Source organism: Meleagris gallopavo, chromosome 1 (assembly GCF_000146605.3).
Source record: "Meleagris gallopavo isolate NT-WF06-2002-E0010 breed Aviagen turkey brand Nicholas breeding stock chromosome 1, Turkey_5.1, whole genome shotgun sequence".
NCBI classification, from domain to species: domain Eukaryota; kingdom Metazoa; phylum Chordata; class Aves; order Galliformes; family Phasianidae; genus Meleagris; species Meleagris gallopavo.
The window spans coordinates 73,777,808-73,799,600 of NC_015011.2; the positions used below are offsets into that span (position 1 = coordinate 73,777,808).

Consider the following 21,793-nt stretch of genomic DNA (forward strand, 5'->3'; position numbering starts at 1 on the left):
TACACTGTACTGTATTACAGAATAATAGAATAATTTAGGTTGAAGGGACCTCAATAGGTCATCAGAAATTTCTTTGGAACAATCTCCCACATCAATGGGATTTTTACCATTGCCATTAATGAAGAATCATTCAAGCCTGAATTTGTTCAATGGGTAATCAAGAAATCTGGACGGAGGATATATTCATTGCTTGTTTCTCAAGGGATGACATTTTAAAAAACATCTTCTCTAGATTATACAATTTTCAACTATCATTATCTTCACAGCCAGATAACAATCCATAAATGTGAAATTACTTGATGTGATGACTAAATCAAAACTGTGAAAATTTTTGCTTGCTAATACTTTTGCAAGATTACTGGATGGCAATCCAAAAATCCAAAATCCAAAACTTGTTCCTCAGGCAATTGCACACACTCTGTGAGACCTCACAAGTTAAGGAAGCATATCACCCTACCCTGTAGTCCAAAAACTAGTTTAAATCACTCCGCTAACATTTTAATCTTCCTGACAGCAATGTGCACTTAGACAATTAACATACTGGTAGAAATTTAAGTTCAGATCTGCCCCATAAGTAAAGGTAGCAAGAGGGCAAAGGCATGCAAGGTACAAGGTGCAACATCTGCCAGGTATTTGACGTACATAATCCCTGAGTCTGCTGACTCCAGAAAGGCATCAGAACTGGACTCATTGCTTGATAGTCCTTTCAAGAAAACATTGGAGTCTTGTCTTGCAAATGTTTTCTACCATGCTTTCTGTCTGAAGCATGATAGAAAGATGCAGAAACTATACAGAGGAAAAAACCCAGGCTGTTGTCCTCTTTAATATGAAAATAATTATTAACTGCTGTAAATTCTAGGAAATCCGTAGAGAGATTCTCCCATTTCTTTTCAGCTCTGTTGAAAACCCCCAAGTTATTAGTTGGTGCATACTGGGAAATAAGATGGCCATTAGCATGGGATCACATTCATAGTTCTTAGAACAAAAGCTAAAGGAGTGTACTACATGATCTGAAATAACTTGTCCCTTGTGTCATCACACATACACCTCAATAGTAATAAGATTCAAAGACACCAGAGGTCTTCAGTTCAGGTCACAACATGCTAGGCAGTTATTTTTCACTGAGATTGATCAAGTCAGCTAAAAAAAAATAACCTGCCTTAGTAATCAAAGCTGCATTGAGCTCTGCATACTAAAAGGAGATACTTCATAGTGTGCTGCAACAAAGTGCTGATGGGAAAATTAAATTACAGTAGATCTCCTAAGATTACATTGCAGTCTGAAAACATCTTCCCTAGATATGTCTTTTCAGTGGCCTTCATATAAATTATAGCCAGGTGAAGCAACATACATGGCTTTTGTACAATTTAACACCAATGTAGAAGACAGTAGGTATAAACACAGTGTCTTGTATTCCATATTGGAAGGGCAGATGAATAAGAGTTGCATCTCAGGCAGATACTTTGGACAGAAAGTCTTACTTTAATTTCCATTATGATTCCTCCAATCACATTCCTGCTTTTGTTAACTGCAGCCTCTTCTTCAGAGGCTCCCCTTGGAAAAATGCACTACCTGGCTGAATCTGCAGTTGTTGCTGCAGATTCTTAGAAACTTTCAGAAACAACTTTCTGTATGATACAAGTAGACTTATTTATCTCTATTAAGAAAGAAGATTAGACTGGGCCTATTCTCCCTTCAGATCACAAAGGATTATAAGCTAAATTATTGTGAATGTTTAGTAAACAGAAAGTTTAACGCCAAGAGCTAGGAGCCTGAGATCGGCATAATAATCATAGAATTATAGAATGGTCTGAGTTGAAAAGGACCACAGTGATCATCTAGTTTCTACCCCCATGCCATGTGCAGGGTCACCAACAGGCAGTGGAAGAAGGGACAGGTATCGTGAGAAAAGTGTAAGGAAGCTGCTAGGCTGTGTAGGGATGGGATCAGGAAAGCAAAGGCTTGAATTAAACTTAGCAAAGGGTGCCAAGAAGAACAAGAAAGGCTTTTACAAGTACATCAACCAGAAAAGGAAAGTTCAGGAGAGCGTACCCCTAGCGAGTGACACAGGCAAGCTGGTAACAACAGACAAGGAGAAGGTAGATGTATCTTTTTGCCTTGGTCTTCTCTGATAACTGCTTGCCGCACAGCCCTCAAATGTTTGGTTTGGTAGGAGGGGATCAGGGAACCAACATTCCTCCCACTGTAAGTGAAGATCATGTTCGTGACAACCTGAAGAACCTGAACAACCAAAAGTCTGTGGGTACTGAGGAGAGGCACCCCAGAATATTGAGCAAATTAGCTGATATAGTCGCCAAGCCACTCTTAATGATATTTGAAAAGTTGCGGCTATCAGGTGAAGTCCCTGGTGACTGAAAAAAAGGCACCATCACACCCATTTTTAAAAAGGGTAAAAAGGATGACTCCAGTAGACCTGTCAGTCTCATCTCTGTGCCAGGAAAGACCATGGAGCAGATCCTCCTGGAAGCTATGCTAAGACACATGGACAGAGAGGTCTTCACCAAGGGCAAATCCTGCTTTGACCAACCTAGTGGCCATTAACAATGGTCTCACTGCATCTATGGATGAGGGGAAGAGCCACTGTTGTCACTTTCTGACTTCAGTAAGACCTTTGACACACTACCCCACAACATCCTTCTCTTCAAATTGGGAAGATATGGATTTGATGAATGGACTGTTCAATGGACGAAGAACTGGCTGCAAGATTGAGTCCAGAGAGTGGTGGCCAATGGCTCAAAGTCTGGATGGAAATCAGTGATGTGTTCCAAAGGGGTCAGTGCTGGGATTGATACTCGTTAATACTTTCATCAATGACATCGACAGTGGGGTCAAGTGCACCCTCAGCAAGTTTGCTGATGACACCAAGCTGTGGGGTGCGGTCAATGCACCAGAGGGATGGGATGCCATCCAGAAGGACCTAGACAGGCTTGACCAGTGAGTCATGATGTTCAACAAATCCAACCCTCACTACCAATACAAGCAGGGGGATGAAAGGATTAAGCACTGCCCTGCAAAAAAAAACATGGGAGTAGTGGTGGATGGGAAGCTGGACATGAGACAGCAAAGTGCTCTCCCAATCCAGAAAGCCAACAGTATCCTGGGTGGCGTCCAAAGAAGCATGGCCAGCAGATAGAGGGATCCTGCCCCTCTACTCTGTGCTGGTGAGGCCTCACCTCTGGAGTACTGTGTCTAGATGTGAGTTCTCAGTACAGGACGAACACAGAACCATTGGAATGCTAGATGCCATAGAAATGATCCAGGATATGGGACGCCTCTCCTGCAAGGATAGGCTGAAAGAGTTGGGGCTGTTCAGCCTGAAAAAGAGAAGGCTCTGATGTGACCTCATAGTGACCTTTCATAATCTAAAGAGGACCTACTGGAAAGAAGGGAGGGATTCTTTAGCAGGGTCTGTGGGGTTAGAACAAGAGAAAAGGTCGTCAAGCTCAAAGAGGATAGATTTAGGCTGGATATAAGGAAAAAGTCTTTTACAGTGAGACTGGTGAGGCACTGGGACAGGTTGCCCAAAGTTGTGGTGTGATGCCCTGACCCTGGAAACTTTCAAGGAAAGGCTGGATCAGACTCCAGACAACCTGTTCTAGCAGTGCATGTCTCTGTTCATTGCAAGGAAGTTGGACTAGATGATCTTTAAATGTCCCTTCCAACTCTGAGGATTCTGATTCTAAAAAAATAAAATCCACTATATCTCTTCTTTGCAATCCTTCTTCTGCAGCATCTTTTGCAGCATCTCTTTTAGAACCCACAAATACACATTTATCTACAGCCCAAGCATAAAGCCTAGAATCAAACAGAAACAGATGTTTTATATGTCTTGCCAAAACAGATATTAAATATTTCCATATAGGTAAGGTAGGTGTACACATGTGCCATTCCATTTTGGAAAAACAACAAAACAATAACCCTGGAAATAGTTCTTACTTTGCAGTTAGTTATTCCCGTGAGATAACATGTACTGGTAAGCCCTACAGCAAGCACCTATGCTCTTATCTTGCAGGATTAGCACAGTACCTCACAGAACTCAGCAACACACAACTGGACAAAAAGGTCTTGATAGGTACGAATCGGAGGAGTTTACTGAGAGGCCTGTTTTTCCAACATAGCCAATGAAAGTCTTACATTTGCATATATGCAAACACTTTTGTTTCTGAGAATATGGAAGGTTTCTAAACTTTATTTTGGGTGATGCTTCAGTTGGTAATAGTTTGCACTGAATTTACTTTACTCCTATTCCCCAGTTAAATTTCATTGATTAGTAAAAATGTATTTGCACAATTAAACTATATTTTGCATGTCAAGCATGAGTACATTCCTGCTTTCTACCACATCGTGGTTCAAGTCTCCTTATCATTTCTTCAATGGTTCCAAAAGATTTTGTTAAATGGTTGCTTCTTTTCATAAACTTCAGCAAATCTGCATTTGGACCCTCATATTCTATGACTATTTTAAGAACAATTTGGTTAGATAATAAAGAACTCTGAATAATGCTAAAAGTCTGTTCCTCTGTATTTCCTTCATATATATGTTATTCAACAGAGAGTTTACCACTGTTTGATAGGCAGAACCTAATTGAAAAACTTTATTTACAAAATTTTGCTGAAAAAAAAAAGAAAAACAATAAACAGAAAGGCAAAATCGTGGACATTCACGATATGGAGACAAATTGCAAAGTTATGAATTTGCTGGAATGAATTCAGCAATCCCAAAATAATGGAAGTCCTGAAGCAATATTTTTTAAACAGCGCATACTTCAACTTTCCATTATTTCCTGCTTTTTCTGTGGGAACAAATGCAAGGTTTATCACAGAATCAAAGAACAGTACATAAGAGTTCAAATAGATTAATTTAAATCCTATGCATCTCTTTAAGTTATCAGTAGGGTATTACAAATTTTAATTAAAATTTCAATTAATTAAGGGCATTGGCAGTTTCTCTTACTGTACATTTCTAATAGCCAGTTTTGTTTCACCTGCATATCTTGATGAGTGCTGAAGCCCTTCTCTATCACATCACAAATCTGAAAGAACTGATGTGCTTTTCCCAGTACAGCAGGTACTCTTCTCCAGTCTTGTTCCTCTTCGTTTCTTTTGGGGGCATAGGACTGGCCCAGACTCCCTGCGTTCTGACTATCATAGAATCACAGAATCACAGAATCACAGAACGGCCTGGGTTGGAAGGGACCTCAAGGATCACGAATCTCCAAACTCCCTGCCACAGGCAGGGCCACCAACCTCCCCATTTAATACTAGACCAGGTTACCCAGGGCCCCATTCAACTTGGCCTTGAACACCTCCAGGAACGGGGCATCAACAACCTCTCTGGGCAGCCTGTTCCAGCACCTCACCACTCTCTCTGCAAAGAACTTCCCCCTAACATTCAACCTAAATCTTCCCTCCCTCAACTTAAAACCATTTCCCCTTGTTCTACTGTTACTACCCTTGTAAAGAGTTGATTTCCCCCCTGTTTATAAGCTCCCTTTAGGTACTGAAAGGCTGCAATTAGGTCACCCCACAGCCGCCTTTTCTCCAGGCTGAACAAGCCCAGTTCCCTCAGCCTGTCTTTATAGGAGAGGTCCACCTTCTAATCATCTTTGTGGCTCTCCTCTGGACCCTCTCCAACAGCTCCCTGTCTTTCTTGTACTGGGGGCTCCAGACCTGGACACAGTACTCCAGATGGGGCCTCACAAGAGCAGAGCAGAGGGGAACAATCACCTCCCTTTCACTGCTGGTCACCCCTCTTCTGATGGAGCTCAGGATACCATTTGCTTTCTGAGCTGCAAGGGCACACTGCTGGCTCATGTTAAGCTTTTAATCCATCAGGACCCCGCGGTCCTTCTCTGCAGGGCTGCTCTCAATGATCGCTCTTTCCAGTTTGTATAGATACTTGGGATTCCTCCAGCCCAAGTGCAAAACATTGCGCTTTGCTGTGTTGAACCTCATTAGGTTCACCCGGGCCCACCTTTCAAGCCTGCTGAGGTCCCTCTGAATGGCATCCCTTCCTTCCATCATCACTGTCACTGAATATTTTGGGATGCTGCCAATTCATTTACTCACAAATTCTGATCTAAAATCTGTGCAAGGAAGAAAAAAAGGCACAAATTAGACATCCTTAATGATACATTCCACAATATCTTAGCATCCACCTCTTTAATTTCATTAGCCGCTTAAGCTCAGACAAATGTAAAACTTAGAAGAATAAAAGCCTTTTGAAAATGTCTATTTTTAATGGTTGCACCAAGGAAACAGCAATTGGAATGGTGACTGATGAAGAGAGAGTCCGAAGGACAAGACAAAAAAAAACCCTAGCTCTGAAGAATCTCAAATTTCTTTAATAAAATCATGATTAACATGAAAAAAAGAAAGTGAGAAAATTAGACATACAAAAATAAATAAATAAATAAAGTCCCTTACAAGGTGTTCAAGTGGTATGCTTTTGACTGATCATCCTAAGAGCACATATCACAACTTGCAGTACAGTATGTGCATATGATAGCCAATGAATGGAAGGTATATAATGACTGATGGAACTTGAGGAATCATCTGTGTGAACTGAAATAAAAATCACTAAAATCAAGAGAAAGAAAATAGATTATGGAATTCTGAAACATCACTTATGGCTTTGACTTCCACCTGTGAAACCCCTGGTGAACACGGTGGTAAGATTGCACAAGTTAGTCACATTTCAAAGAGATTTTGTGAAAATTTTTTACATCTTCTTCATTTAAAAAAAAAAAAAAATCATGTTTGGGTATAACTTTGATCTTAAATTGATTCTGGGAGGTCTGACATAAGTATTTTTCCCTCCCAAAATTTGAAGCATCAATACAAAAGGAGCAAAAAGCTTTCCCTAACACCTATGGATTCAAAGGTATACTATTGACGAACCATGTTTTTCCATGACTCGTGTGACATTTGGCAAGATTCACTGCGGGACCATAACTCAGTTATCGTGTGGGTTATTCTGCCCATGAAGAAGTGAAACTGCTCCCGGCAGGTACTTAGCGATACCAGGCAAAGTATTTTCAGGTAGGCCAACAGTCATATACAGAAAGAAGAGTTGAAGTCACCCAGCTGGTGAAGGAGATCATAGGTTATGCAGCACTCCTTCACAGAAGCCAGCCTAAATCCGTAAGTCTCTCTTCTCCCTTCAGACACTGGCCCCTATATGAGCCCAGGGTGGCTCTACTCCTTCTGGTGGCATGGAGAAAAGAGATGAAAACAATTTGCCTGTGCTTTCTTGGCCAGGATATCCCTTCACCAGGTGCTCAATCACCAGTTTAAGCCATGGCCAAACAGGTCATCTACATTCCACCCTTCACAGATTGAACAGTGATTAAGCACATTTGCAGATGAGCCCATACATTGCGATTACAATATATAGAGTCAACAACTTGTGTACAGAATACGCAGAAGTCCTTAAACATTGAGTTTGTAGACTTTGTAGTTGTTGCAGGTCACATACAAGGTTTGTAGATATGACAGGATTGCATATGTTGCAGAATTTATTCAGTAGATGCTTCCAGAACATCCAGTTTGTTGTGGTTTTTTTCCCCCCCCAAGAAAGTCCACCACCGGGTGCCATTGAGGAGCAGAATATTATGATGTCTCTTTAGCAACACTGGAGCGTATCAGAGTTCAGTAATGTTGCTCCTGCTGGTGGTTTTGTGGGCTATAGATTGCAGGGGGAGTAAAACAAACGCTTAACCAGTACCATAACAGGCAAGTCTGCCCTTTAACATAAAATACATGCAGTATTACAGTCCAGGCTCAATATTTCTGCCCGAACAGGGGCATGCCCAGGCTGTTTGTATAACACTCTTTGGCCTGAGATTGATTGTTGGATGATTGTATCAGGCATCAAAGGGAGGATTTTTGACCTGTCAGAGCAACCCAATCAGTGCTCCTTCCACAATGTAAATTCAGGTTTGTATTATAATATCTGGGATTCATGTACCAATTATTTGTGGAGTTTCCAATCCCTCCTTTTCTACTAACATCCCCCATGGTGCAAGTAGGCCGCATCACTTCAGTCCTGCCTGCACCTCCCGAGGCCACTTTACCTTATGGGTCCCTGGTGCAAGGTCCTCAGGAGCAGGCAGCAGCAGATTATTCGGCATCCTAAATTGGAGTTTCAAGCATACATCATTTCCCTTAATTTGGATCCTAAGATGGGAGGCTCAAGTGCTTTGTAATATATGCAGGGCACTGGATCAACTATCTCTGGGTCTTTAATTTAAACCTCTCAGCATGTTCTAGTTTTTTGCAGTCCTCTACAGGGACTGGGAGTCAGTCTTCAGAGTAGCCTTTAGAATGCCATTATATTGCTCTATCGGGATGATTCCCATTGGATTAGAAGTCAGATGGAATCATCATTTGAAGTTTTTTACTCAGCCCGCTTCCATATCACTCTACCTGTAAAATGCATTCCTTGGTCACTCTCATTGACCTGAGAAGTACTGTTACTATCAATTTGGTGAGTGCCTTGATGGCGTAGGACTGATTTGCACAAGGTACTGGATAGGTTTGCTGTATCAATACAGGTCAGAGTGTTCCTGGTCCCTTCAGACCTGAGGTGGAGGGAACTATATAGGCAACCTACCAGCTCCACAAGGGGTTGTGTCCTCTGGCAAAGTGAGTTGTCATCTCTAGTAGTGGTCTTGGTCGCATTCTGGCACAGGCTTCACAATAGGAGAAATGAAGACAACTGTAACAAACATGAGTGAAAAAAGATTCTGTGTTTCTGCAGCCGTGCAAAACCAGCATTCCAGAAACCATTTGGAAGCAAAGATCAGGGTCTATCATTGGGGAAAAAGGTAGAGGGCAATGCACTGCCTAACAGGTAAGATTTTCTTTTCATTTATTCCTTGTTTGAGTTTTATCAAGCTTCTACAATGATGTAGAACTTTCTTTTTCAATATAACTTCCTTCTGATATTAATAAGCATGTGGACTTTTCAAAGCATATTTGTCTAAAGCATCTGGCATTTTAAGAATAATATTCTCTCTAAGAAATTTGGAAATAAAAAGCAATTTTTCACCTAAAAAGAAGTCTTATCTACACAGAGGTTTCCCTACTTGTGGGGAACACAAAGGATTACCCATTATCCAGTGTTGATGTTGTACAATGAGCTTACTAACTCACTGAAAGTGTATGCTTTCTCCTTTCTCATTGTAGAGGACAGCTATCCTGTGGTAAGGTTTTGTAAACTGAAGTAACAAAAAATGGAAAATTTACCTCACAGCTGGAGGTTCAACAAACCAGATAGTGGCCTTAATGAAACAAAATCAAGTTTCTTTTTGAGGCAAGAGAATCTGAAAAGAAGATTAGTACCACTTGGAAACAGCAGCAAAGACCAAGTCCTTGCAAACCCAATTGAAATGAACAGGGGGCAGGTTACTGGCATAAATTTTAGAAAGTTCAGTACTGAGAATTGGAGCATAATTAGTTAAAGCAATCATAGCACCAAAAATTGAGGTGAGAGGGGACTTCAGGTTGTCTGTAGTCCAATCTGCCACTCAAAGCAGGAATAATTCCAAAACTACAGAAGGTTGCTCGAAGCCTTGTTCAGTTGAGTTTTTAACATTTGGATGGAGGTCTCAAAGTCTTTGTGGTACTTGTTTTCTTGCTGCAACCAGTCTCATGAGGAAATGATGTTCCTTGTAACTAGTTAGCACTTCTCTTACTGCAGTTTGCCTCCGTGATCATTCCACACATCTGTGAAAACTCTGGATCTGTTTTCTCTACTCTCCCTATCTGTTGAATCCCCACTTAGCCATTTTTTCCTCCATATTAAAGAACACCTGCTCTCTCCTACCTGCAAGAAGAAAACTATATCACATAAATTGTTTGAGATTTTATGCTTTCAGAATAGGCAGGTGTGAATGTGGAAATTGCAACAGAGAAAATTACTGTAGCTATTCTATGAGGCTATAGATTTGTACTCTGGTGCAGATTTTCCCTATAAGTTGATGCTTATGCTGGGCACATACATCTTTATGCGATGAACTGACTTGAGGAATTCTTTGAGCTGGTTTACAAGATTAAGTCTCTCTAGTTTCTATAGGGTGCAAATTTTGCCTGGCTCTTAGGCATTCTTTTTCCCCGAGTTGAGATACTATCTGCGCGGTTGCATCTCCAGCTACCAGAGAGTTCCAAATAGCTATTAAGGTGCCATATTGATGAGAAGGGGGCTGTTGCAGGATTAGATATCTTATTCCAGCTGTATATATAATTAGGATGTGACTTTCAAAATCCTCCTTGTAAATGATCCCTTCCATTCCTAATCCCCTTATGTGTCTGTAAATCTTCCATATTATCCCATGCTCCACTAAGAGTGGGCTCAGTGTTTTCATTTGACTATGCAAGCTAACACACTGCAATGAGCCACTGTAAGAGAGAATGGTTCTCATCACCATGTCTAACAGGTGGATGTAATCTTTGCTGCGTTGCCAGGTAGGATGTGATGGAAGATAGATTTGACTTCTTAGGCCCATTACCCATAGCACCTTCTGCCCCCATGTCCTCTTGGTTTTTGTTTAAGTGTTTGTATCAATTCAGCTGCTGTATACGGGCAAGCCCTGGTATGTACTGTTGTTTCAGCAGGGGGCCATCTCTCAAATGGTAATACCTGCTGGTCTTCCCTGGAAAGTTTTAGTTTTTTGAGTCATTTTCTAGAGGTTCTGGTTGTAATGGAGCTTCTGGCCGGGGCTTTTTTTAATTTTCCTTGAGATTACATTAATAGTTTCCACTTCATCAAAAGTATTTTCTATTTTATTCTTAATTTTTGGCCTATTTATATTTCAAGGATTCCATTGCTCTGGGTTCCAATACTCTTTTTAAAGCTCTTATTATCTTCACTGGTAAATTCTTACCAGTTGTTTGAGCATATTACCTCACCAACAAGGTAAGTTTATGCTCTAAATGTTTTACTCGGGCAAATAGCATATCATTTTCCTCCTTTTATTCTTCTTCAGCAGATTTGGTGGAATTCAATGCAATTAATAGAGATCACAGCACAACAGATGCAGCTAGCTGTCTTTCCTTAGTAGTCAAAATACAATTTCCTAAATTTTCAAGAAATTCAGCCATACAAGATGGCAACTTGAGAATATCCTGATAACTACTAAATGGTCCCCATTTTCCTACTATCTCCACAACAGAATGCCATAGAGATGCTAGAAACTGCAAAATGTGTAATTCCTTTTCAGGGGAGAAAGATTTCCCCCATCAAAATCATTGTGAAATATACCTTAAGAGAACTATTTGTCTTTAAGTTGTAAGATACTTTTCTTGGTATCCTGCCAACTATGGCAAGTGCTCTGCTCACAAAGAAGCAAAACGGCTTCTGACAGGCTCTTGGCAATACCAAACAATGTATTCACAGGTAGGCCAACAGTCATATACAGAAAGAAGATGTGAAGTCACTCAATTGGTAAAGGTGATCACAAGCTATGCAGCACTCCATCACAAAGAGCAGTCTAGATCCAAAAAATGCTTTCCCTCCAACGGCTGGCCCTTATATCAGCCCAGGCTGACTCCACCTGGGTCCATCCCTTTCGGTAACATGAGGAGAACAGGTGAAAACAACTTGCTTGTGCTCTCTGGGCCAGGATACCCGTTCACCAAGTGCTCAATCACCAGTTCAAGCCATGACTGAACAGATCCCTTTTAAACCTTAATAAATCAAGTTTATTAAGAAAAGTCTATTTCACTGGGATACGGTGTATTTTTCAAAGCGTATTAATGTATTCAGTTGCCAAGGCTCAGCTGACATGCAGCAACTGTGCATAAGTATCTTGAATTTGTATTTCTATTTTTCTAATTTGATCAATCTAAAGTAGCCATAAATTCGCCTGAAGATTTTTAAGAGGGAAACATATTTTAGAAGCTTTTCTCAAAGGAACAAAACTTGAGTCTGATCCAGCATGACTGGCACAATATAGAAAAAACTCCAACAGAGACCAATTTGAATAATTTGCATCTGAAATATATGTTGTCTTCAGAGTACAAGCCTAGCCTTTGCATAAAGGTGAAGGCAGATTGTAAGAAAAATTGAACTTCTGATTTTCTATTCAGCTTCTGAAGTAGAAGTGGCTCTGATCACACAGAGCAAATCAGCTAGAATCTATCTATTCTGATAGAGTCTGGTTTGTTTAGCCAATAGGGATTAGTATATTACTTTAAGGACCAATATATTAGTTTAGCAAAAGGAATCGATGAGTGCTAATTCTAAAACTTTCAACTTTGATGTGTGAACAATCTTGTTTTCTCTCAATTCTGCTTCACAAGAAGCTATCATAACGGATTACTTATCTGCATTTCACCACATGCAAGGATGCTTTTCTCAGATTTCACATACATTGTTTTGGAAGTGGATCATTATGCCTAACTAATGGAAATGTGCTAATTTGGGGAAAAACAGTTAAAGGTCAGCCAAAAGTCTCAGTGATGGTGGAAAAATGGAGATAAAGTAAGTAGGCATACAACCACCCTAGGTGCTACTGCACATGCCTAGAGGGACACCAGCATATATATGAGTTCTTGGAAAAGACTGAATATGTGTGCCAATGTACTGCATATATGTCTTACCTGTTTAAATGCAGAAACTGAACTCTGAGAGTGCACCCTTGTTTGTAAAGTTGCCCAGTAAGTATCATGAGGAATAAAGGAATGCCACTTTCTAGCACCACATTGGAGTTTGTTTTTTTCCTGGATTTTGGATGACAATTTTGTGCTTGATTCCTAATCAGTACTTTATGCCTCTTAAAACATACCATCTTTCAAGAAATTCAAGGTACAGTTCCTCATACTTGGGGCAGTGGCTTTCCATTAAGTTCTCTTCCTTTCCAAAGTGATTTCTTTATTAGCTGTTTGGCAGGACATTAGACTTCACATATTGCAGGTAAGGGGAAATATAAACTCCCATTTTCAAGAAGGGGAAAAAAAAAATCTAGGAAACTGCAGAGGGACCTAGGCAGATTTGAGAGACAGGCCTGTGCCTCTTGAAGTTCAACGTGGTCAAATGCAAGGTCCTACATCTGAGTCAGGGCAATCCCAAGCACATATACAGGTTGGGCAGAGAATGGCTTGAAAGTAGCTCTGAGGAGAAGGATGTGAGAGTTGTGGTTGATGAAAGACTCAATGGGAGCAAGCAATGTGCACTTGCAGCCCAGAAGGCCAGCCATATCTTGGTTGCAATACCCTGCATGACCAGCAGATCAAGGGAAGTGATTCTGCCCCTCTACTCCATTCTCATGAGATCACACCTGGAGTACCACATCCAGTTCTAGGACCCCCAACACAAGAAGGACATTGAGCTGTTGGAGTGGGTCCAGAGGAGGGCCATGAAGATGACTGGAGGGCTGGAGCACCTCCTCTATGAGAATGGGCTGAGAGAGCTTGGGCTTTTCAGCTTGGAAAAGAAAAGGCTCTGGGGGGACCTTATAGTGGCCTTCCAGTACCTGAAGGGGGCCTACAGGAAAGCTGAGAGAGACTTTTTAAAAAGGCATGTAGCAACAGGACAAGGGGAAATGGTTTTAAACTGGAAGAGTATAGATTTAGACTACAGATTAGGAAGAAATTCTTTACTGTAAGGGTGGTAAAACACTGTAACTGGTTGCACAGGGAGGCTGTGGACACCCCCTCTCTAGTCGCATCCAAGGCCATGTTGGATGGGGCTTTCTGCAGCCTGGTCTAGTAGGAGATGTCCCTGCCTATAGCAGGGGATTGGAACTAGATGATCTTGAAAGGTCCCTTCCAAACCTAAACCATTCCATGATTTGATGAAGTACAAAAGCACTTTAAATGAGACATTGACTTCCAGCTTTGGATTTTGTTAAGCAAATCAATCACACACTCTGAAACTCTATTTGGCAAAAATCTCCAATCCTTGGTAAACCTAGCACATAATGATCTAACTTCAAAGGTGTTCCCAGTGTAACTGAGCACACAGAAAACATTCTGAGATGAATGGCTACATACATACATACATAAAACAAAGAAGTTTTAGGAAACTTCTTCTCATAATAGACCTTACTTCAGTTTTAATGTATGACAGTTAAAGATGCATTATTAGCATAGATACCAGACGTTCGAACAAAAGCGTTTCTCCTGTGCGTGCACGCAAACTACTGGATTTCGCTCATTTCTGTAGCGTTTGAGCCCTCTGGTGGAACTCGCGGCACACTACACCCAGAGGTCACGCAAGCCTGTGAGATCACTGGTGTGGGATTTAACAGGCTCTGAAAAATGAATGAAGCTACTAAATGCTGTCACTTGCAATATAGGTCAGAGATAACAAGGGTAATTTGACTTATACAGCAGCCTGGACAGCTATATTCTTATAAGGAAAATTTCTAGCATAGGAAGTCTGACTGACCATTAGTGGTTGGGAAGGCACACTAAAGAAAAGATAACTCACTAATTGACCTCTCTTTTTATTTCTGTATTGAAGTTTCCAGTATTAGCTATTTTGAAAAATACTAAATGAACTAGGTGAATCTTTGCTCTGATTCTATTTAGCCACACTTACAAATAGATCAGGTGGAAATGCCCCAGCAAGACTACAATGGTGTAATTGTCTGGATAATATTTTCTTTTTATATTTCTTTTACACACCTAAGCTTCATTTAATTAAAAAAAAAATTATTCTTGACAGAGTATGAGGTAACTAAAATTAAAAGTTTCAACTTTTCAGTTGCACCCATTTAACTATATAAAAATTCACTGGGACAAGTGCAGTCCAAAGATAGTCCTGACAATATATAAGATCAGGCCCAGATTGCAAGGGTATTGGATAAAATCAATTTTTTCTTCTCCAGATTTCACCAATTTCTCAAAAGGCTTCATCTGCAGTGACAGGCCATGCTGATCATGACAGTATACGATGCTATCATACCGGCAATTTCTACACAGTTCATTAGACTTCCTTAAGGAAAATCTATGCAAGTAATAGTTAATTTCATGTGAAAGAATAGAAATTGTAAAACAGATTTTAAAATAGTGGAACAAAAAGGCACCATGCACTTTGGTTATTTACATTTAGCAATCAACACATATGATTCAAAAACATCACCATACTTTCTAAAAGCTTCTATTCCACAAAATGAAATTGCTTGTATCTTGGGAGCCTCATCTCATTACAAGTTACCCCACCTTTTGTAGACATCATAAAAACTTGCAACATAGCAAGCATCTTGAATACAGAAAAAATAAATAAAGCATGCGTAATTTTTTTCATTGCTATGGCATTTTCCACAGCTGGAACAATTCATCTGAATTCCTAAATTGTTCTGGTTCTAGTAATAGCATAAAAGATTAAAACTGCAATTTTCCCTATGGATTTCAAGATCACTTTCAAGTAATACAATAGTTTCGTTCACCTATTCACCTCTTTCAGAAACCCAACAACTTATGAATTCAGAATTCCATTAAGAACCATCATTCCCACTCTTTTAGCTATTATCTGTGGCAGGAGAGTCACAGACTCCATTGGTGGTGCAATGGAGACCTTCATTGTACGTGCTTACAACCTTTTATACCCACGCAACAATCCCTTGGTCACATGTACCAACCAGGTGCCTCGTGCATGTTTACTGCAAGTAGCTACCAAGCTTGTTTACATAATAATAACTTTCTTTGTCCCACAATTACCTTTATCTTTTAGCTCTTTTATCTATCTACCATATAAAAGTAGATCATATCACAAGTTGAAGAGAACGAGCATTGCTTCAAATAATTCTAACCAAGGATGTTAGTATTTGTAAAACCTTTTTGAGGTTTTTACAGGTGATTAACCATGAGGTATTTGGGGATTGGTCTACAAAAGGTAGGCCATTGCTGATATTTTGATCATTATTTTGCAATTTGTTATATAGTAAATTACTAGACTTCAGAGTTATATAGCATTGTAGAACCAGAGATTTCACAAGTCATGAGTTGTGATAACTGTTCTCCGTAGCTGTGTTACCTACATTCACTCTGAGTTTCTAGATTTCAGTGAAATCTTTAAGCATCTTTCTGTAGGTAAAAACATTTTCTCGTACATTTTTAGAAGACTTTTTCCAACACTCATACAAAGAAAAGAGAGTAATAACTATGAAATATCATATGACTCACAATAGAAAAAAACTTTAAATATAGACATCCAAGGATGCAATTTACAAGTTGATAGGTTATTCCAATTGTAACTCCAGTATACATTTTCTTTAGATGTTTTGCTTTTATTTTAATTCTAATTACCATTCAGGTTTGGGTGCTCAGTATCTCTAAGACAACAGATTTTTTTTTTTACTGTGAGATTGGTTAAACACTGGAACAGCCACTCTTTATCCTCAGAGATACTCAAAATCCAAATAATAATAATATCCAATAATATCCACATACTAATAATTGTTGCAGAGACCAGCTTCAGGGCAGGTAAGACTGCACTGGGCAAGGAATCTGAAGCAAAAAGTGTGACAAAAAAGCTCTTTTTAGGGCTTTTTGAAACCAGTAAAATTGTAAAATTGTTGTGCCTGTGTCCTGGGGGCTGGCAGCTTGTGAGCAGCCTACTGAGCTAGCAGGGGTGAAACCAGCACTGCCTACTCTTGACCTTAACCTTGACCAGGCTGCTCTATAAGCAGCTGTGGGGAGGACAGAAGCTTGGCTTGCAGTCCAAGCAAACTGTTTCTGCCTACTGAGAATAGGGAGAGGAATTCAGTGCATGAGCACAGCCCTCACTGCCCATACTGAATTGCAGCAGCAGATGTGGGAGGTGGGTCGAGCGGCAAGGCAGGTAGGTGCTGTCCCTCTTTGGTCAGAAGACCTGCTTTCTTATTGACTGTCTCTGAGACCACAGGTTTAAACATGGTCTCCACCAGACAGCAGGCTTTCCCCAAGGAAACTGTGGCAACCCAGACAGAGGGCCTTGCCCAGAAATGTGGCTGTGCTGTGGGGAGTGCCTTAGCTTGTTGCTGCCAAGGAAGCGTGGCAGAGAGTATGGTAGTGGAGCTCAAGAAGGAGGTGGAGAAATTAAGGACCATCAGGGATTGTGAGCAGGAGATAGATTGGTGAAATAACTCTGCGAGAAAGACACCAAGCTGACACCCCCCAAACAGTAGTGGACCCTCTCCCCTGCCATAGTCGAACAGAGAGAGCCAATTTGAGAGAAGAGAAGGAATGGAAACAGGTCCCAGCTTGGCGATACAGGCAACTCCGATCCCAACCTACTTTGGTTCTCCATGTGCCTCTGTGTGATAGGTTTGAGGCCCTGGAATCTGAAGAAGTAGTAAGTGAGGTTGCAGTGGAAGGTCTACCTGCGAAGTTGTCTAGGATGAGGTGGTCAACTCCACACCTCAAGACTGCCTCCACCAGGAAGGAAAGAAGGGTGATCGCGGTAGGTGACTGAATGGGAGGAATGGAGGGCCCTGTATGTCAGCCTGACCCTAGCTGTAGGAGCTGTAGGTGCTGCCTCCCAGGAGCCCAGGTCAGGGATATTTCTAGAAAACTCCCCAGTCTGATCCACCCCTCTGATTATTATTGTTTATTGATAGTTTAGGCCAGCAGTGATGACATTGCTGACAGAGGCCTGAGGAGCATCAAAAATTATTTCAGTGGACTGGGGCAGTTAGTTGATGGAGCAGGCATACAGATAGTATTTTCCTCTATTCCTTCAGTGGCAGGGAAAGACACTGAGAGGAGCAGGAAAAGCCCTCTTATAAACACATGGCTGAGAGGCTGGTGCAAATGCAAGAATTTTGGGTTCTTTGATCATGGGACAGTTTACTCTGCATCTGGCCTGAGGCCTGCTGATGGGTCACGTGTCTCAAAGGGGAAATGGATCCTTGCCCAGACACTGACAGGACTTGTAGAGAGGGCTTTCAACTAGATATGAAGGGAGAAAGGAATAAAATCAGGCCCTCTAGAGATGAGCCTAGGGGAGCAATAGCAGGATTAGGGGTGAAGCAAGGGGCTCAGCTAAAGTGCATCTACACCAACACATGCAGCATGGGCGACAAACAGAAGTTGGAACTGGCAAGCAAACTATGACTTAGTTGCCATTAGGGAAACATGGTAGGATTGCACCCATGACTGGAGTGCTGCAATGGATGGCTATAAGCTCTTCAGAAAGGATAGGCAAGGAAGAAAGGGTGGTGGCATGGCTCTCTATGTTAGAGATTGTTTTGATGTTATTGAGCTTGTGGCTGGGGATGATAAGGTTGAATTTCTGTGGGTAAGGATCAGAGGGAAGGCTGACAAGGCAGACCCACTAACTAGGACAAAGAGACAGATGAGGTCTTCTACAAGCAACTGGCAGAAGTTGCACTATCGCCAGCCCTTGTCCTCATGGGAGTCTTTGAATTCTGAAGTCTTTGAATGCTGGAAGTACAACATAGCACAGAAGCAGCAATCTGGGAGGTTTCTAGAGCGTATGGAAGATAACTTCTTTCTGCAGCTGATGAGAGAACCTACCAGGGGAGGCACCTGCTAGATCTGCTGATCACAAAAAAAGAATGTCTGGTGGAAGACATGAAGGTCCGGGGCTGTCTTGGACAGAGTGACCATTAAATGGTAGAGTTCTTGATTTTTGGTGGAGCCAGGAGGGGACAGCAAAACTGCTACTTTGGACTTACGGAGGGTGGACTTTGAATTGTTCAGGAGACTAGAAGGGAGAGTGTCTTGGGACTCAGTCTCAGAGGGTAAAGGTGCCCAGGAAGGCTGGTCACTCCTCAAGAAGAAAGTCTCAAAGGTGCAGGAGCAAGCTATCTCCCTGAGCTGCAAAATAAGCTGGTGGGGAAGAAGACCAATCTGGATGAACAGGGAGCTTTTCCTCATGCTTCAGAAAAAGAAAATCTACCTCCTGTGGAAGAAGGGACAGGCAAATTGGAGAGAGTACAAAGATGTTGGTAGGATGTGCAGGGAGAAAACTAGAAAGTCAAAAGCCCAGCTTGAATTCAAGTTGGTCGATGCGGTAAAATGGAACAAGAAACTCTTTTACAAATATATTAACAGTAAGAAGAGAACCAAGGAGAATCTCCATTCTTTACTGGATGTGGCTGGGAACATGACCACCGAGAATAAGGAAAAGGCTGAAGTTCTCAATGCCTTCTTTACGTATGTTTTAAAAGTCAGACTAGTTATCCTCTGGTTACTCTCCTCTCTGACCTGGAAGTCTCAGATGAGGGGCAGACTAAACCTCCTCACAATTCAGGAGGAGACAGAGACCTACTACTACCTGAACTGCCACAAGTTCATGGGTCCAGATGAGATCCATTCAAGAGTGCTGAGGACACTGGCAGAGGTGATAGCCAAGCCACTTTCCATCATCTGCTAGCATTCCTGGTCAACTGAAGAAGTGCCAGAAGACCAGAGACTTCCAGTGTAACTTCCATTTACAAGAAGGGTCATAAGGAGGATCCAGGGAGCTACAGGCTTATCAGCTGACCTTGGTGTAAGGGGAAGTTATGGAGCAGATTTTCTTGAGGGAGATCACACAGCATGAGCAGGACAATCAGGAGGATCAGGCCTAGCCAGCATGGGTTCATGAAGGGCAGATCCTGTCTGACCAACCCAGTTCTCCTTCTGTGATCTAGTCACCCACCTGGTGGATGAGGGAAAGGCTACCTTGACTTCAGCAAAGCCTTCGACACTGTCTCCCCACACCATCTCCCAGGAGAAGCTGACAGCCCATAGCTTGGACAAGTACATTCTTAACTGGGTAAGGAATTGGCTGGAGGACCAGGCCAGGAGAGTGGTGGTGAATGGAGTTAAATCCAGCTGGCGACTGGTCACAAGTGGTGTTCCCCATGGGTCTGACCCATTCAATATCTTTATTGATGACCTGGATGAAGGCATTGAATGCACCGTCACTAAGTTTGCAGATGACACCAAGTTGGCCAGAAGTGTCAATCTGCCTGGAGGTAGCAAGGCCCTGCAGAGGGATCTGGTCGGGCTGGGTTGCTGGGCTGAAGCCAATGGGATGAGGTTCAACAAGACCCTTGGTTGCTGGGTCCCATACTTTGGCCACAACAACCCCAGGGAATGCTACAGGCTTGGTGCAGAGTGGTTGGAAGACTCTGTAGAGGAAATAGACCTGGAGGTATTGGCTGATGCTCAGTTGAACATGAGCCAGCTGTGTGCTCAGGTTGCCAAGGAAGCCAATGACATCCTGGCTTGTATCAGACAAAGTGTGCTAGTGGGAGCAGAGAAGTAAGTGTACTGGTTTGCTCAGCACTGGTGAGGCCACACCTCAAGTACTGTGTTCAGTTTTGGGCCCCTCACTGTAAGAAAGACATCGAGGCCTTGGAGCATGTCCAGAGAAGGGCAACAAAGCTGGTGAGGGGTCTGGAGCACAAGTCTTATGAGGAGCAGTTGAGGGAGCTGGGATTGTTCAGTCTGGAGAAGAGGAGGCTCAGGGGAGACCTTAATGTTTTACATAACTACCTGAAGGGAGGTGGTTGTTATCTAGGGATTAGTCAGTCTTTGCTCTCATTTAACTAGTGATAGGACTAGAGGGAATGGCTTCAAGTTGCACTAGGGAAGATTCAGGCTAGACATTAGGAAATAATGCTATTTTTCCAAAAGAATGGTCAGGTGCTAGAATAGGCTGCCCAGGGAGCAGGTTGGTGGAATCACTAACCCTGGAGGTGTTCAGTGAACATTTAGAAATTGTCTTAAGAGACATGGCTTAGAGAGAACTATTGGTGACAGGTGGATGATTGGAGTGGATGATCTTGTAGGTCTTTTCCAACCTTGATGACACTATGATTCCAAAGATGCCCCTGAGCAATCTGCTTTAGCTGACAATTGCCAGAAGCCCCTTCTAATCTCTAGTTGTCTGATTGCATGATTCTCTGTAATTTTCTGAATAATTTACAAATATTAATTTGAAAAAATAAATAGTTCTCACAAAAATATGTTTGCTCTTTTTCTATTTTCATTTTTCCCATTACTAAAACTTTTTCTTAAAACTGCTGAGATTAGACAACTAGCCCAGTTGGTAGCCTAGGTATGAAGAAACATTTCTTTTACACACAGGTCATGCAACTAAAAATATTATTTTTTTAGAAATTAAAATATATTCTGTTTTCTGTCTACAAGCGTAAGCTTCACTGACCATGGGCCCCAAATACATCACTCATGTATTTTTCTGCATAGAGTTTGACTAAAGTAATCATTTTACTAGATAATAAAACCCAATCCTGTATATACTGTAGCTAATGAGACCTGTAATATTCTAAGAAATCTCTGAAAATACATAATTTACCCATATGCTTACATATGATTTGATTTTCTCTGGTAAGCTTAGCTTCATTGAGAAAAGGCAGCAGAACCTTTTAATCACTGTGCCTAATTTTTCAGACTCATATTTTTTGAGGAATGCCCCTCTTAAGATTTGCTTTGTGACAGCCGCACTCTCTGCAAACATTATCACACATTACTTTGAGCAGCTGCTAGTTGTGTTTTAAGAAATAAATCTACTGCAGTATTCAGGGAACTCTTCAATATAAATACTTGAACCTCTACCATCTGTACTTAGACTTGCGCTAAACACAAGATAAACAGCATTACTCTCTTTAGCCTGTTGCCTATTCTTCCTTGGCATGTTTTGGGTATTTTTTTGTTTCTTTTGTTGTGTCTTTTTTTTTTCCTCCAAGAAGTGATCACTTGTGCAACTTACTTTTTTGTTGTTGTTTGACTCAGTAAGTGGCTCGGCACCACACAGTTGTTAGCTCATTCTTACCGGGATGAGGAAGGAAAAAAAAAAAGTAGAGTAGAAC

The 21,793-nt window shown here is 41.4% G+C and overlaps 1 protein-coding gene across 1 annotated transcript in view; it reads left to right on the top strand.

Moving 5' to 3' along the window:
• Positions 1–1,940: 1,940 nt before the first annotated feature.
• LOC100541086 (protein mono-ADP-ribosyltransferase PARP11-like) overlaps positions 1,941–21,793 on the top strand; it is a 29,458-nt gene continuing 9,605 nt past the window's right edge. The window contains exon 1 of the mRNA XM_019611695.1: positions 1,941–2,099. Coding sequence (XP_019467240.1) covers positions 1,941–2,099 — 159 coding nt within the window. The remainder of the gene's footprint in view (positions 2,100–21,793) is intronic.